The following is a 16,917-nucleotide window of genomic DNA, read 5'->3' on the forward strand; positions in this document are numbered from 1 at the left end:
TTCATGAGGAAATCCAAGGAAATTGCAAAGGAATTTTCATTTTGGAAGCGAAGGCAGCTTGGCTGCCATCAAACATGTCCAGAGACCTCCTCTGGGTTGTTGGAGCTGTGGGGATGCAGAGGGTGCAGAACAGGACCTGAGCTCCATGGGCTTTGTTGGGGCAGGGCTGGGCAGGGTTTCCCAGGGCTGAGCCCCCTCCCACAGCTCAGCCCCACATCCCACCCCCATCAGCTGATGCACTGAGAGCCTCCAGCCTCCATAAATTATCACTCTGGGCTATGAATTATGAATGGAGCCGCATCTCTGATCACTGCACTGCTCTGCTGGCAGCCCAGGAGCTGCTGATCCAAGTGACAGCCCAAAGCTTTTAAAGATGTGAACAGCAAAACCTGGGAATAATTCACTTTGCAAGCTACAAACAGCTTGGCCTACAGATGGGGCTCATCCTATTCCCTCTCCTGCCTCCTCCTGTCCTGTTCTTCTCTTTTGTTTCCCAGTTTTGGCTTCCCTGCTCTCCCTCTCTGTTAATGGGTGTTGTCCTGCTTGGCCACCCATGGGAGCTGCATCCCTCGTGCCACATCCCTGGTACCTCTGGGGACAGCAGGTCGTGGCCATCCCAGCCCAGCACAGACCCCACAGCCACTGCAGAGCTCCTGGTGCAGGACCCAGCAGGATTTTTGGCAGATCTGTGCAGCTCCATCCCCCTTTGGCCATAACTTTGTGTTCAAGACATCCTATTCCACATCCCCATCTGCTCCATGGAGCTCTGCCATTGCTCCTTGGAGGCTTTGTCCTTGAACTTTCCCATCTCTGGAGGCCAAATCCTGCCCTAAGCAGCTGGATGTGCTTAATTCACCCAAAAAAAGGGTGGGTTTTGCCCTCTGGGTCTGTATGGATTCCTGCCTCCTCACCTCTGGGGCTGCTCCCTCCAGCAGCCGGGCTGTGCTCCTGCTCTGGCAGCTGTGGGGCAGAGGGAGCAGAACTAAATTCAGACAGTGAGCTTCAGACACGTGCCAGCTGTCACAAACGAGGGCAGGGCCCTGTGTGAACCCTTTGTGGGGCTGCAGCACTTGGGGGAAAGGAACAGGGGATGGTGGGGACAAGGGATGGCAGGAGCTGGGGATGGCAGGAACAGGGGATGGCAGGAACTGGGGATGGCAGGAATGAGATGGGAGGAACAGGGGATGGCAGGAACTGGGGATGGCGGGGACAAGGGATGGCAGGAGCTGGGGATGGCAGGAGCTGGGGATGGCAGGAGCTGGGGATGGCAGGAATGAGATGGGAGGAACAGGGGATGGCAGGAGCACAGGAAACCATCCTGGCCTGAGCAGTGGGTTTAGGGAAGGGGCACTCTGCATTCCCATCCTTTCCAGCTGAGCCATTGTGAACCAGGCAGCAGAACAACTTCAAAGACAAAGCCTTGGTGTCTGGAGGAACTGCTTTGCCCAGGTGTCTGGAGCTGCTTTGTCCTGGTCTCTGGAGGCTTTTTGCCCTGGTCTCTGCAGAAGCTGCTCTGCCCCGGGCTGGGCTGCAGGAGCACTCACTCCCCTGTCCTGACTATTTCATTTCCCTTGCACAGGGGATGCTGTAGCCAGGTGAAGGATGGACTGAGAGAGCCCCAGCAGGCCCCACCCAAGGCTGAGGGGCTCAGCCTGCAGGGAGGGAGCCAATTTTGGACACAAACATCGCTCTGGCTGCGGCGAGGGGAGAGGAGCTGCGAGGAGCTGCCGCGGATCGAACCCGCTCCTGGAGGGGAAAATGCCGCTTCGGTTTGGTGTCTAATTAGATATTTACCAGGAAGGAAGGAAAGATATAAATAGGGTGACAGTGACTTCAAAGGGTGTTTTTTGACTTCTAAGAATAACACCTTTGCTGGCGCCGCTTTCGGGAATATCGGCTGTGCCGGGGTGTGAAAGGCGGAGGAGGTGTCGCAGCTCGGCCGGCAGCCAAGGGAGCAAACCCAGACCCCAGCCCCGCTCCCAACCCAGACCCCAGCCCTGCTCCAAACCCAGACCCCAGCCCTGCTCCAAACCCAGACCCCAGCCCCGCTCCCAACCCAGACCCCAGCCCTGCTCCAAACCCAGACCCCAGCCCTGCTCCAAACCCAGACCCCAACCCCACTCCCAACCCAGACCCCAGCCCTGCTCCAAACCCAGACCCAGCCCTGCTCCAAACCCAGACCCAGCCCTGCTCCAAACCCAGACCCCAGCCCTGCTCCAGCCCCACAGAGCAGCTGAGGAAGGGGCAGAGCCCCTGGAAGGCTCAGCTGCATCCACAGGGACACAGCAGGGGCAGTTTGGGGAAGACCAGCGCGGGCGGGAGGGAACGTGTGGCACCATGGGGTCACCACTCCTGTCCCTGTGGGCAGTGCTGCTGCCCACCCTGGTGCTGGTGGGACTCTGGGCTCCCTGTGTGGTGAGCAGGCAGCCCAACTTCATCGTCATCCTGGCTGATGATGTGGGCTGGGGGGATCTGGGCGCCAACTGGGCAGAGACGAAGGAGACGCCGCATTTGGATCAGTTGGCTGCTGAAGGAACAAGGTAATGTCTGTCCCCCTCCCCGCCCTCACCCTGCACCCCTGGTTACTCTGCCCTGCAGCACAGGGGGATTCAGCCCTGTGGGACTGGCAGGTGAGGGGGTTTTGTTGCTGTGGGTTTGGGCGCATGGGGAGGGCAGCCAGAGCCTGGCACATCGGGGTGCGGATCCATCCATCCCTGCTGGAGCCTTCCTCTGCCACTCCTCACCCTCATCCCCAGAGCAAAAGGGGGAGCGTCCAGGGGAGCAGGGAGGGGCAGGGCACCCAGGACCTCGTGAGCTGAAGGGTTTTTCGTTTTGCAGGTTCGTGGATTTCCACTCGGCCGCCTCCACGTGCTCCCCGTCCCGCGCCTCGCTGCTCACGGGGCGCCTGGGGCTGCGCAACGGGGTCACCCACAACTTCGCCATCTCCTCTCTCGGGGGCCTCCCCCGCAACGAGACCACCCTGGCCGAGGTCCTGAGGGAGGCTGGCTACAGCACAGGGGCCATAGGTAATGCCCAGAGTGCCAGGGGCACTGGGGAGGTGCCAGGGTGAAATGGTGGCACCCAGAGTGCCAGGGGGTGCCAGGGTGAAATGGTGGCAGTGAAAGGGAAACCTAAAGGATCACGTGAGGGAGATTTCACACATCCCCCTTGCATTTTGCAATGCCAGGCTTAAAATCTTCCTTTTCAAGGGTGCTGCCGGAAATCCAGACTTCTCCGTTTAATCTCTCGTTGCTTTATCTCCCCAGGAATGTGCTGGGTGTTCCTTAGCAAACAGGATTGGCTCTGCCATCCTGCATCCCACACCATGGGCAGTGCTGCTGGCCTGGTGGCTTTGGGCGCCCTCCTGTCACTGTGGGTCCCCCTCAGCCTGCACCAACCCTTTGCATCTGCAGCTCCTGCTGTTGTGCTGGCAGAAATTCCCTCTGTTTCTTCATTCCCCCCCAGGTTTTGCAGTTTTCCCTCTTGGATCAGCACGTTTGGTGGGAGCAAGCACGTGCTGGAGGTCAGAGGATGAAGCTGGGTTTAGGGAGGGCTGAGGGAGCTGTCTGCTCAGAACACAAACGCATGAAAGAGCCTTTTAAGGCTGGAAACACTCGCTTTGCACAGCCATGAGATACCTTATGCATTTTTTCTGGGTTTTCTGCAAAAAATAGACGGCGTTCTGGAATGGCAGCCAGCACAAACGAGGGACCTTCCTTGTAGCTTGATTAAAGCGCTGTGGGCACCTTGTGGGTGAGGGCTGCTGGTGGCCAGGGCTGTGTCACCCCTGAAATGATGCTCTGTGGCTTTCCTGCAGGCAAGTGGCACCTGGGACACCACGGCCACCATCACCCCACCTCCCGTGGTAAGGGCTGTGCCAGGGGCACGGGCTGAGGGCCCTGTGGCCACCTGGACCCTGCTGACCCTCTCACTGTCCTCTCAGGCTTCGACTACTACTATGGGATCCCCTACAGCCACGACATGGGCTGCACAGACACCCCTGGCTACAACCTGCCCCCCTGCCCGCCCTGCCCAGGGCACAGAGCCGCTGCCAGGTACGGGCACGGGGCTCCAGGTATGGGCACGGGGCTCCAGGTACGGGCACGGGGCTCCAGGGCTGGCACGGGGCTCCAGGTACGGGCACGGGGCTCCAGGGCTGGCACGGGGCTCCAGGTACGGGCACGGGGCTCCAGGTATGGGCACGGGGCTCCAGGGCTGGCACGGGGCTCCAGGGCTGGCATGGGGCTCCAGGTACGGGCACGGGGCTCCAGGTACGGGCACGGGGCTCCAGGGCTGGCACGGGGCTCCAGGGCTGGCATGGGGCTCCAGGTATGGGCACGGGGCTCCAGGTACGGGCACGGGGCTCCAGGGCTGGCACGGGGCTCCAGGGCTGGCATGGGGCTCCAGGTATGGGCACAGGGCTCCAGGGCTGGCACGGGGAGCTGGGTGTCTGCAGCAGTGTCCCCAGCCCTGAGGGCTGCCCTTGTGGTCACCTCCCCTCACACTCTGTGCCCCCAGTTTCCCCCTGCAGTCTGGGAGCCCCCCATGCCACGGGGACATTGGCATCACTCCCCTTGCTCTCCCTGCCTTGAAGCCAGGGGATCAGCCCGGCTCTGTGACGAGCCTGGGGTGGTTTTTCCCAGCAGGGTGGTGAGGAAGGACTGTTACACAGAGGTTGCCCTGCCTCTCATGGAGAACATCACCATCGTCCAGCAGCCCGTGGAGCTTGGCAGCCTGGCCAGGCGCTATGCAGAGCAGGCAGAGAGGTTCATCCAGAGGGCCAGGTGAGGCCACCCACTGTCCCCTGTGTGTCCCCTTACCTAGGAGAGCTCATGGGGCACTGCAGGGCTCCTCTGCATCACCCTGGTGCAGTGCCAGGGGAGATGGGTGCTGCCCCGTGGTTCAGATTTGGGGTGCCCGTGGCTTGGCTTCCTGCTGGAGGAGGCACTCAGGCTCTTTGGTGTCCTCTAAAGGGTTGTGTGTTTTTAAAACGTCGTTTTTGGGGAAAGTCGAAGCTTTGAGTGGGGCTGTGCCTCCTTCCTGGGGGAAATGTGAAGGATGTCAAGGTCTGTCCATGCCTGCATCCCTGTGGGTGGGGTGGCAATGGGGTGCTGGAGGTGCCTCCGTGGGTGTGAAGCGCTGGCAGGCGCTGAGCGGTGTCAGGGTGGGACCAGAACAGCACCCAGAGGTGTTCGAACACTCCCTGTGTGAGAGATTGGATCCATTTGGGGGATAAAGCCCCCGGGGCTCCCGGATCTGCCTCCCCCGGCTCCGAGCACAGGAGGTGCCCGCCTCTGATGGTCCCCGAGGAGCCGAGTGGCTCCTCCAGCGAGGCCCCCGAGCCCTGCTGACGGATTGTGTAACTTTAATCCCCATTATTGGCGGATTACGAGCTGTGACTTTGCAAAACGCCTCCCTGCAGAGCGAGGAGAGGAAGCGCTGCCGGGCAGCCCTGCCCCAGCCCATCCCTGCCCGAAAGGTTTGTGTGAAACAGGGGCTGGACAGGGAGCAGCACAGGGGAAAACGGCTCTCTATAAAACTGGGCGCTGTTTTGTGGCATAAAACCTGTATTCATCCCTTTGGATAGCGAGGATTGGCTGTGGGGTGGCTTGGCCACGTTTGGGATGCTGAGGGTACCCAGGCTCTGGGCTGTGGGGCAGCACCAACCCCTTCTCCTGCCAAACCCCAGCCCTCTCTGTGGCTGTGAAACCGAGTGTGTAAGCTCTGGGTTAATAGGAAAACTCCCAGAAGTGCTGAGGGGTTATCTGTGTTCATGGAGAACAGGATTAGGCAGGTGCCTGCCTTTTCTTCTCTTCCCTGATGGCTTATTTCAGTTTTCCCCTGCCCCTGCTTATTCCAGTTTTCCCCTGCCTGCTTGGCCACGTTTGGGATGCTGAGGATACGCAGGCTTTGGGCTGTGGGGCAGCACCAACCTCTTCTCCTGCCAAACCCCCACCCTCTGGGCTGCCTCGGCTCTCTGTGGCTGTGAAACCACGTGTGTAAGCTCCGGGTTAATAGAGAAAACCTTTAAACTCCCAGAAGTGTGTTGGGGTTATCTGTGCTCATGGAGAACAGGATTAGGCAGGTGCCTGCCTTTTCTTCCCTTCCCTTTGATGGCTGATTCCAGTTTTCCCCTGCCTGACTCATTCATTACAGGGCAACAAAAGAACTCCGGATTTGCCATCTGGGTGTTTTTTTAACCAGCCGAGGTTGAGCAATTTGTGACAGTGAGACGTGGCACAGGCGAGCGTGGGAGCAAAAGTCAGGGACTGCTGTCTTCAGTTATTGATTAAACGTTTGCCTGATCTCCAGGATAATTCTGAGGTGTCTGAGTGGCAAACGGGGGGGATGAGCACCACAGCCACGAGTCCCTCTGGATGCTGGAGCCGGGAGAAGCAGCTTTCCCTGCTCCGGGGGCTCTGGCACCCCTTGGGAAGAGCAATCACAGTGGCTGTTTGCCAGGGGCACATGAGCTCTCCTGACCTGCAGGGATGGGCAGGGTGCCAGGGGGACACAGGGGAGATGGGTGTGAACACCATGGACACCCCCAATCTGAACCCCATGGCTCACATTTGGGGTGTCCATGGCTTGGCGTCCTGCTGGAGGAGGAGGCCCTGAGGCTCTCCTGGTGCCCTCTAAAGGGGTCGTGTGTTTTTAAACCATCGTTTTTGGGGAAAGTTCAAGGTGGGGATTTTGAGAAAACCCTTCCTGGGGCTCCAGCCCCCAGCAGCTCCAGGCAGGATGGGGGCTTGGCATCCATGGCTTGGCGTCCTGCTGGAGGAGGCACTGAGGCTCTTCTGGTGTCCTCTAAAGGGGTCGTGTGTTTTTAAAATATCAATTTTGGGGAAAGTTGGAGTGGGGCTTTTGAGGAAACCCTTCCTGGGGCTCCAGCCCCCAGCAGCTCCAGGCAGGATGGGCGCTTGGCATCCATGGCTTGGCGTCCTGCTGGAGGAGGCACTGAGGCTCTTCTGGTGTCCTTTAAAGGGTTGTGTGTTTTTAAAATATCAATTTTGGGGAAAGTTGGAGTGGGGGTTTTGAGAAAACCCTTCATGGGGCTCCAGTCCCCAGCAGCTCCAGGCAGGATGGGGGCTTGGCTTGGTGTCCATGGCTTGGCTTCCTGCTGGAGGAGGCACTGAGGCTCTTCTGGTGTCCTCTAAAGGGGTGTATATTTTTAAAACCATAATTTTTGAGGGAAGTCGGAGTGGGGATTTTGAGAAAACCCTTCCTGGGGCTCCAGCCCCCTCAGCTCCAGGCAGGATGGAGTTTTTTATTTTTTTGCTCATTTTGCAGACCAGGTGGGTGCCGGGCAGAGGAAGGAAGCGCAGCCACGCACTGGGCAGGGCTGGCAGGAGGCAGAGATGGGGCCGGGCCCGTGCACAGCCCTGGATCCGGCCCCTCCTGGCTGCTGCCATCCCACCCTTCCCCTCCGAGCTCCCTGAGGAAGAGCAGGCTCGTTGTAGCAGATAAATATAGCTGTAAACAAGCAAACAGGACGTGTCCTGTGCTGCTGCAGGGCAGTGCGTGGCGGTGGACGTGCTGCAGGATGGTGGCACTGCCCAGGCCGTGCTGGGCTGCGTGGGGGCCCTGCTGTGCCACATCCTGTGCCCACAGTGCCACCAGGCCGGGCACCTGCTGGGGAGGGGGGAAAAGGGACAAAATGGGCCCTCAGAGAGGGGAGGGAGGTGTGTGGGTGCAGCAGCGAGGAGCGTTTGGAGATGGAGGAAAATCCACCCCAAATGGGGGCACAGTTGACAGCAGGGGGACAGTGGGGAGAGGTTTAAGCAGCAGCAGGGGAGAAATGGCTCAGCTCAGCTCCCTCCCTGTAAGGAGATGGATGCCTGGAGCTGGGTGATGTACATGGGGTGGTTTTCCCCCAAGGAGCAGGAGTGGAAGGGTTTGTGTCCCCAGGCTCAGCAGTGCCACCACTCCAGTGACCCTAAAGGCTGAAGGCTCTGTGTCTGTGCCCTGTGCAGTGCCAAAGGACAGCCCTTCTTCCTGTACCTGGCCCTGGCCCACATGCACGTCCCGCTGGTGCCCCCGCCGCCCCCCGGCCCGGGCAGGGGCATCTATGGAGCCTCTCTGGGGGAGATGGACGCGCTGGTGGCACGGGTGAAGGAGGCGGCAGACAGCCTGGGCAGGGGCAGCACGCTGCTCTGGTTCACAGGTACCGAGGGGAATGGGCTGGGGGCTGTGGGGCTCGCTGGGCCTGAGAGGAGCAGAGAAAAGAATGACGGAGACAATTCTGATCTCACTCGCTGCTCCTGTGCTGTGCCAAAGGGGGGTGACACTGGGGGCTGCACCTGGAGGTGGGGGCAGGAAATGTGTTTGTCCCCTGCCCTCCGTGTCCCCTGCCCTTGGTGTCCTCTGCCCTCAATGTCCCCCTGCCCTCGATGTCTCCTCCTCCTGATGTCCCCCACCCTTGATGCCCCCTGCCCTCAATGTCCCCCTGCCCTGGATGCTCCCACTGCTCTCTGGGTGGGGAGTGGTCCCACCGTGGGGCTGGGTGGGGGTCCCAGGCTGCCGTGCCCACCCCGCCACGGTGCCCACCCTGCCACGGTGCCCACCCTGCCACCCCCCTCCGCCTGCGGGGCTGCAGTGGCAGGGCCGTGACTAATTAAGGCACAAATCCTCGTTCGTTAAGAAGCCCAAATCCGCTCTGAGTCCCGAGCAGCCTCCCTAATGAGGATGTCTCGCTGCTGATGACAGGAACCGCTCGGCCGCTCATTAACACCCGGAGCTGGTGGCACCGAGCCCCCCCTGTCCTGCCCTGCCCTGCCCTGCCCTGCCCTGGCTGCCCTCCAGCCCCTGCAAACAAACTGCAAAAACACCAAAACCCATCAGCCCTGCAAACAAACTGCAATAACCAAAACCCATCAACCCTGCAGACAAACTGCAAAAACACCAAAACCCATCAGCCCTGCAAACAAACTGCAATAACCAAAACCCATCAACCCTGCAGACAAACTGCAAAAACACCAAAACCCATCAGCCCTGCAAACAAACTGCAATAACCAAAACCCATCAACCCTGCAGACAAACTGCAAAAACACCAAAACCCATCAGCCCTGCAGACAAACTGCAATAACCAAAACCCATCAGCCCTGCAGACAAACTGCAAAACACCAAAATCCTTCAACTCCCCGTGGGGAGGCATCACAGGGGTGGCAGAGATGGATGCCAGGGTCACTTGTCCTTGCCTGCCCCACACTGTGGGTGTCCCCTGCGGTCCTGGTGTCGCTCATGGGGACATTTCTTTCTCTTGCAGGTGACAATGGCCCCTGGGCACAGAAGTGTGAGCTGGCAGGACGCCTGGGGCCATTCGTGGGTGCCTGGCAGAGGCAGAGAGGTAACCTGGCAGCGTGGGGGGGTTCCCAGTGCCAGGGGCACAGGGGGGTCCCAAATGCAGGGGCACAGGGGGAGCTGCTCCACAAAGCCCACAGTGCCCACCAAGGGGACACGGGCATCATTCCATCCATGCCAGCCTCTCCCTGGGTGCTCCACAAAGCCCTCAGTGCCCACCAAGGGGACACGGGCATCATTCCGTCCATGCCAGCCTCTCCCTGGCTGCTGCCCTTGGCTTGAACACACCCCAGCACTCTTTTATTTCTTTCAAACAGCCAAAATTTCCCCCAAAACTGCCGTGGAGAGTGGGTTGGGCCCCCATAACCCCGGAGCTTGGGGTGGGTGTGCTGGTTTGCTGATGGGATGTTGGGATCTGCCCCATCAGGGTCTCACAGCCCCCAGGGCAGAGCACCCACCACCCTACCCTGCCCGCACGCCGGGACTTGGCTTTTCTTTCACTCCACCGTTTTGTTTGGTTTAAATTTTGTTTTGTTTTGTTTTGTTTTTTTTTTTCACTCTTTCCTCCTTTTCCGGCCAAGCCATCTGCTCGGTGGGTTTATTTCAGCCGGGGCAGCCAGAAACATCCATGAGTCAGGCGCTTCCCACTTCTGCTTGTGTTACGCGGTGTTACCGTGCCAGTCCCGGGGTCAGCACCGAGGCTCATCCTCCTCCTCCTCCTCCTCCTCTTCCTGACACCCTGGCCATTCCCCGGGCAAACAGCGCTGGCTCTGTCCCATTCCCGGAGCCTTTCCTTCTCCCGGCCCCGGGGATGGAGCCGTAACCTCAGTTTTGTAGTAAACAAACCCAACAAACCCCGCTGCCGGCCCCGGGCTGCTGCTCTTGAGCAAGCCCCGGTCACAAGCCCGAGCAGATGGTGCAGAACAGGACGAGCAGAACTCAGAGCACGGCCCCTTGCAGCCCCTGTGCCCTGCAGAGCCCCCGGCACGCAGGGAGGAACTGGGATTTAAATTTAAATTCCATTTTACGCATCCATTTTCTAATCTTGACTTTTTTTTTTTTTTTTTTTTTTTTTTTTTTTGTCAAATAATTAAACCACGTATCCCTACATTATCCAAATCACTTATCACCAATACTTTCAATTAACCTTCCTCTATATTTCCTATTATCAAAACCCAGCTGTTGTCATCTGTCAGGATGGTGTTTTTAATGAGGCAGGTTTCCACAACCACCCCCAAACAAACATAGAATTTACCCCAGAACTTACCCTTCCCCCCCAAAAAAAAAAACCCAAACAAAAATACAAAACATGATACAAATCATCAACTAATCAAAATCTATTTATTTCTATATTTTTCATGTGTTTCCATTTGTTTCTATATGTCTCTACATGTTTCTATGTTCCTATACATTCCTACATATTTCTTTATTTTTCTAACATGTTTCTATATGTTTCTAACATGTTTCTATACATTTCCAACACGTTACTACATGTTTCTATAAGTTTCTAACATGTTTCTCTATATTTCTACATTTTTTATACTTCTAACATGTTTCTACATGTTTCTAACATATTTCTGCACATTTCTATCATGTTTCTAACATGTTTCTATATGTTTCCACGTTTTCTGCACGTTTCTATATGTTCCTACAGGTTTCTATAAGTTGCTAACATGCTTCTATGTGTTTCTAACATGTTTCTATATGTTTCCACGTTTTCTGCACGTTTCTATATGTTCCTACAGGTTTCTATAAGTTGCTAACACGCTTCTATGTGTTTCTAACATGTTTCTATATGTTTCTACATGTTTATGCATTTCTACATGTTTATATGTTTCTAACATACATTTCCAACATGTTTATATACCTTTCCAACACGTTTCTGCACGTTTCTATGTGTTCCTACAGGTTTAAATATGTTTCTATCATATTTCTACATGTTTCTATATGTTTCTACGTGTTTATGTGTTTCTAGACGTTTTTGTGTTTCTAACATGTTTCTATATGTTTCTAACACGTTTCTATACGTTTCCAGCATGTTTCTATACATTTCCAACATTTCTGCATGTTCCTACATGTTTCTACATGTTAATATGTTTCTGCGTGTTTCTATGTGTTTCCTGTAGCTCCATCCTTTGTTTCAGGGGTCCAGCCCTAAATCCCAGGGGTGTTTTCCACTGATTTCAGCTGGTCCCTGGAGCTGGGAGGGAGCAGCAGATCCGTGTGTGCTGCCCCTTTCTCTGCGCTTCCCACAACCCCCAAAACTCCTCTCCCACCCCATTTTTGGGGTCAAAAATCCAGCAAGGGGAGGGATACCGGGAGGCAGGAGAACATTGAGGGGATGTGATGTTTTGGGGCAGGTTGGGTGTCCCCGTGCTGAGGACCTGCTGTGCGTGTGGTGGCACCAAGGTCTCCGTCCCACCACGGGAATGCGCGGTTCGGCTTTCCTGGAGAGCCTGGAAAGTCCCCACAGCGGCGGCAGGGCTGCATCATCCCCGCTCTGCAGAAAATTCCCTGCTTGGCTTTGGGTGTTCCAGCCCTGTTGGCTTCCCCGAGCGTTGATGTGACCTCATCCCAGGCTGCCCTGCCCTGACCAGAGGTGCTGGGGTGGCTTGGTCAGGACACATCCGTCTGATGTCCTTCCAGAGCCCCCTGACCACGCCTGGAAAATCCCTGCAGATGCACCCAGGAGCACGAGCCCCTTCATTTATGGGCAGAGATGGGGCTGGATATTAATGGCTGTGGTTTCCGGGGGTGTCTGCGGGAAACACCAAAATTTGGGTGGGGAATTTGGGAGTGTGCTGTCCTGGGCTGGTCCGATTGGCTGCTCAGCGCCCCAATTTTGGTGCTCAAAACTCCGGTTTTGGTGCTTAGCACCCCGATTTTGGGGCTCAGCACCCCGATTTTTGTGCTCAGCACCCCAATTTTGTTTCTCAAAACTCCGGTTTTGGTGCTCAGCACCCCGATTTTGGGGCTCAGCACCCCGATTTTTGTGCTTAGCACCCCGATTATTGTGCTTAGCACCCCAATTTTTGTGCTCAGCACCCCCATTGTGGTGCTCAGAACCCCGATTTTGGGGCTCAGCACTCCTATTTTGGTGCTCAGCACCCCGATTTTGGTGCTCAGCACCCCGATTTTGGGGCTCAGCACCCCGGTTTTGGGGCACCTGTGCCATTGGTGTGCAAGGCAGCGTTGCCTGGGGGCATGGACCGGCATCGGGCAGGGATGGGGAGGCCAGCAGGGTTGGGGACAGCTCTGGGGACAGCCCAGGGGCTCTCTTGGCCGTGCCCCCAGGAAATGGCTCGGGCCAGGCGCCGTTGCCATGTGCACGCTGAAAGGCAGCGCACAAAGGCTGCTCCTGGGACGTTTGTGAATCGCCTTGGGATTTTCTCTTTGCCCCATTCCCAACCCCTTCCCCCTCCAGCTGCCTGGGGCCCTTTGGGCTGCAGCCAGGGCTGAGGCTCTGCAACCCCATTGCAGCCCTTTTGATATTGGTGCTCCCATTTCTGGGCTCAGCACCCTGATTTTGGGGCTCAGCACCCTCAGTTTTGGTGCTCATCACCCCAATTTTGGTGCTCAGCACCCCGATTCTTGTGCTCTGCACCCCGATTTTTGTGCTCAGCACCCCGATTTTTGTGCTCAGCACCCCAATTTTGATGCTCATCACCCCAATTTTGGTGCTCAGCACCCCGATTCTTGTGCTCTGCACCCCGATTTTTGTGCTCAGCACCCCAATTTTTGTGCTCAGCACCCCAATTTTGATGCTCATCACCCCGATTTTGGTGCTCAGAACCCCGATTTTTGTGCTCTGCACCCCGATTTTTGTGCTCAGCACCCCAATTTTGATGCTCATCACCCCGATTTTGGTGCTCAGAACCCCAATTTTGGTGCTCAGCACCCCAGTTTTGGTGCTCAGCACTGCAGGTGGAGGGAGGCACTGGGCAGCATCTCAAACCCAAGGGCAGGGCAGAGCTTTGGGTGCTGTCGGGGAGAGGATGGATCAGGTTCATTAACTGAGGGTTATTAGCAGGATGGCGTTTCTAATGAGGTTTCCAGCAGCCAGGGGATGGGGAGCTGTTGGTGCTGAGCCCTGCAAGGCACAGAAGCCCCTGGAATAAATTCCTGCATTTCCTGCCTGCTCCATTCTCTCACCTGGCACCAAAGGGGATGGGAATGCCACGGCTCTGGCTGCTGCTGCATTTCCCATCACTCGCTGGAGCCAACACAACCCAGTGCCCAGCTGGGACCCCTTTGAGGACCCCCTGCTCCTCCTCCCTTCCCTAACCCAGTGCATTCACCCTCCTTTGGGGTGGTTCACACCGTCCCAGCCTCCGAGCAGCTCCTCTCCATGGGCAGCTCAGCAGGATGCTGAGCACTGCCCTGTTCTCCTGCAGGTGGGAGCTCAGCCAAGCAAACCACCTGGGAAGGAGGGCACAGGGTGCCAGCCCTGGCGTACTGGCCTGGCCGTGTCCCTGCTGGGAGGACCAGCCAGGCTCTCCTCAGGTAAGAGCCCCTCTGGGAACAGGGTGGCCCCATTTGGAGGAGTGGGAGCTCAGCACATCCCTCTGGGTGTCCAGAGCTGGGGGACTCAGAGACCCTGGCACACAGCCCAGAACACCTGGGGATTTGATTTTGGCCCATGGATCAAATTACCAGCTTGTATGAAGACCTGAAAGTCAGACAGGTTTGGATGGTGTAATAATAAGATATTCACAGGGTGAAAATGTAGATTTTGGGATTTTTGGTATGGGGGTTATGGGGACAAGATGGAGCAATCAGGGCGTGTCTAGTCCTTTCTTCTTCTTCTTCTTCTTCTTCTTCTTCTTCTTCTTCTTCTTCTTCTTCTTCTTCTTCTTTCTTCTTCTTTCTTCTTTCTTCTTCTTCTTCTTCTTCTTCTTCTTCTTTCTTCTTCTTCTTCTTCTTCTTCTTCTTTCTTCTTCTTCTTCTTCTTCTTCTTCTTCTTCTTCTTCTTCTTCTTCTTCTTCTTCTTCTTCTTCTTTCTTCTTCTTTCTTCTTTCTTCTTCTTCTTCTTCTTCTTTCTTCTTCTTCTTCTTCTTCTTCTTCTTCTTCTTCTTCTTCTTCTTCTTCTTCTTCTTCTTCTTCTTCTTTTTCTTTCTTCTTTCTTCTTCTTCTTCTTCTTGTTCTCCATTTTCTGCAGTGATGTTGGCACTTTGGGACTGGTTTAGAGCAGAAGTGCACTGTCTAACACAGGTGATGGGTATTGGGAAGTCGTTGTAATTATGTTATATTTAGAATAGAAGCTCGCTGCCTAACATAGGTGATGGGTATTGGGAATGAAGTGTAAATATGTTATAGGTAGTTTGTAGTACAAAAAGACAATTCTGCCTCAGAAGCAGTCAAAGTGCTCGTGGCTTCCTTGCTGAGCAGATCTCAGCTGGGCAGAAAGAAAATTTTATAGCTAAGAATTTATAAACAACCTGAAGACTGAAAAGTGAAGAGTCCAAACTCGTTCTTCACTTGCACAGACTGAAGCAGAGACACCCTGCACATCTCAGAGCAGCAAATGTCAACAGCCAACCCAAAAGGAGGGACCCCCCATCCCCACGCTGCCCCCCAGGCCATCACCTGGACTTTGGCAGCTCTGGTTATGCCCTCCCTCGTGCCAGGCTGTACTTTTGTCCTCTCCAAGCCTGAATGCCTCAGCTGAGAGGAGCTGAAAGGGCTTTTTGTGAGGCTGGAGGGCTGGGGCTCGCAGCCACCAGGGCTCCGTGTGCTCCTGGATAATTAACAAATGACGATGATGATGATGATGATGTTCTCGCTGCCCAGCACGGAGCAGGGGCGGCTCTGCGGTCTGTGAATGGTTTTGTGCGAGAAGGGAGTGACTGTGAGGAGAGGAGTCCCTGCAGGGGGGCAGGGGAGGGTCAGTGCTGCCCCTCTCCCTGCAGCATCTGCACCCCTCCATGTGCCAGCTGCTCCCCTTCATGTGCCCAGCATCTGCACCCCTCCATGTGCCAGCTGCTCCCCTCCATGTGCCAGCTGCTCCCCTCCATGTGCCAGCTGCACCCCTTCATGTGCCCAGCATCTGCACCCCTCCATGTGCCAGCTGCTCCCCTTCATGTGCCCAGCATCTGCACCCCTTCATGTGCCCAGCATCTGCACCCTTCCTGTGCCCAGCATCTGCACCCTTCCTGTGCCCAGCATCTGCACCCCTCCATGTGCCAGCTGCACCTCTTCATGTGCCAGCTGCACCCCTCCATGTGCCAGCTGCACCCCTCCATGTGCCCAGCATCTGCACCCCTTCATGTGCCCAGCATCTGCACCCCTCCATGTGCCAGCTGCTCCCCTTCACGTGCCAGCTGCACCCCGTCATGTGCCCAGCGTCTGCACCCTTCCTGTGCCCAGCATCTGCTCCCCTCCATGTGCCCAGCATCTGCACCCCTTCACGTGCCCAGCATCTGCTCCTCTCCATGTGCCAGCTGCACCCATCCTTACAGCCCTCCTGGGCCGCAGGTGTGGGCACAGCCTGGGGGAATGTGTGGGGCAGGGTGGGGGGAATGTCCCTGCACATCCCCGATGGGTGCCCACGGTGCTGGGGCCAGGCTGGGTGGGTTTGGGGTTAGTGGGCATTGGGATGTCCTGTCCCCTTTCACCCTTGAGGCACACAGGGTGGTGAGCTTTGGGGTCACTGGGAATTGGGATGTCCTGCCCCCATTCATCCCTGATGGGTCCCCGTGGGGCTGGGGTCACACTGGGAGGGTTTGGGAATGGGGATGTCCCGTCCCCTTTCATCCCTGAATCACAGAGCGCTGGGGCTGAGGGCTTGCTGGCTGTTGGGAAAGAACGTCCCAAGAACGTCCCAGCTGCTGGGAGCAGGTCCTGGCTGGTGGGCCCTGGGGCAGTGCTGGGTGTTCCCAGCTCCCTGGGATGAGCTGCAGACGCTCACTCACTCGTTCCACAGCCACAGGGCAGCTCCGGAGCTGCTGTTTGCAGGCAGGGGAAGCTCTGAGCCACAACTGAGTCACTGGAGCCTGGTGAGGGGATGGGGAGCACGTGGCACCCGTGGCCTCATCTCCAAACCCCTATGCTGTGGGGCAGAGCCGTGGGGCAGTGTGTGCAGGATCAGTGCCCGTCATGTCCCATCCCCCTGGCCCTGCCTCCAAGCCCAGGAATTGTGGTTATCTGCTCCAAGATCTGATCTGCTGCATTTCCCAGCTCCAGTCGGGCAGGTTGGGCAGCTGGGAATCTGGAAATGCAGCAGAGGCAGGTGCAGCACTCCGGGTGCTTGGGCCAGTCACTCCAGGCTCTGTGGGAGTCACAGGAGTCACATTCAGGAGGCTGGCACTGCCATGGGGCCATGCCCAGCTGTGCAGGGTGATGCTGTGGCACTGCCACGGGGCCATGCCCAGATGTGCAGGGTGATGCTGTGGCACTGCCATAGAGCCATGCCAGCTGTGCAGGGTGATGCTGTGGCATTGCCATAGGGCCATGCCAGCTGTGCAGGGTGATGCTGTGGCACTGCTATGGGGCCATGCCAGCACTGCCATAGAGCCATGCCAGCTGTGCAGGGGGGTGCTGTGGCACTGTGGGGCCATGCCCAGCTGTGCAGGGTGATGCTGTGGCACTGCCACGGGGCCATGCCCAGCTGTGCACAGG

At 56.9% G+C, this 16,917-nt stretch overlaps 1 protein-coding gene across 3 annotated transcripts in view; it reads left to right on the plus strand.

Moving 5' to 3' along the window:
* ARSG (arylsulfatase G) overlaps window positions 1–16,917 on the plus strand; it is a 47,762-nt gene that overhangs the window by 22,630 nt on the left and 8,215 nt on the right. For 2 of the 3 annotated variants that reach the window (XM_063175665.1, XM_063175666.1), the window contains 8 exons: window positions 1,580–2,540; window positions 2,839–3,026; window positions 3,818–3,865; window positions 3,944–4,055; window positions 4,644–4,784; window positions 7,974–8,164; window positions 9,266–9,346; window positions 13,695–13,803. In XM_063175665.1, coding sequence (XP_063031735.1) covers window positions 2,338–2,540; window positions 2,839–3,026; window positions 3,818–3,865; window positions 3,944–4,055; window positions 4,644–4,784; window positions 7,974–8,164; window positions 9,266–9,346; window positions 13,695–13,803 — 1,073 coding nt within the window. In that variant the 5' untranslated portion in view covers window positions 1,580–2,337. The remainder of the gene's footprint in view (window positions 1–1,579; window positions 2,541–2,838; window positions 3,027–3,817; window positions 3,866–3,943; window positions 4,056–4,643; window positions 4,785–7,973; window positions 8,165–9,265; window positions 9,347–13,694; window positions 13,804–16,917) is intronic. The other variant, XM_063175667.1, reaches the window with a different exon arrangement.

This window comes from Melospiza melodia, chromosome 24, assembly GCF_035770615.1.
Source record: "Melospiza melodia melodia isolate bMelMel2 chromosome 24, bMelMel2.pri, whole genome shotgun sequence".
Classification (NCBI taxonomy): Eukaryota; Metazoa; Chordata; class Aves; order Passeriformes; family Passerellidae; genus Melospiza; species Melospiza melodia.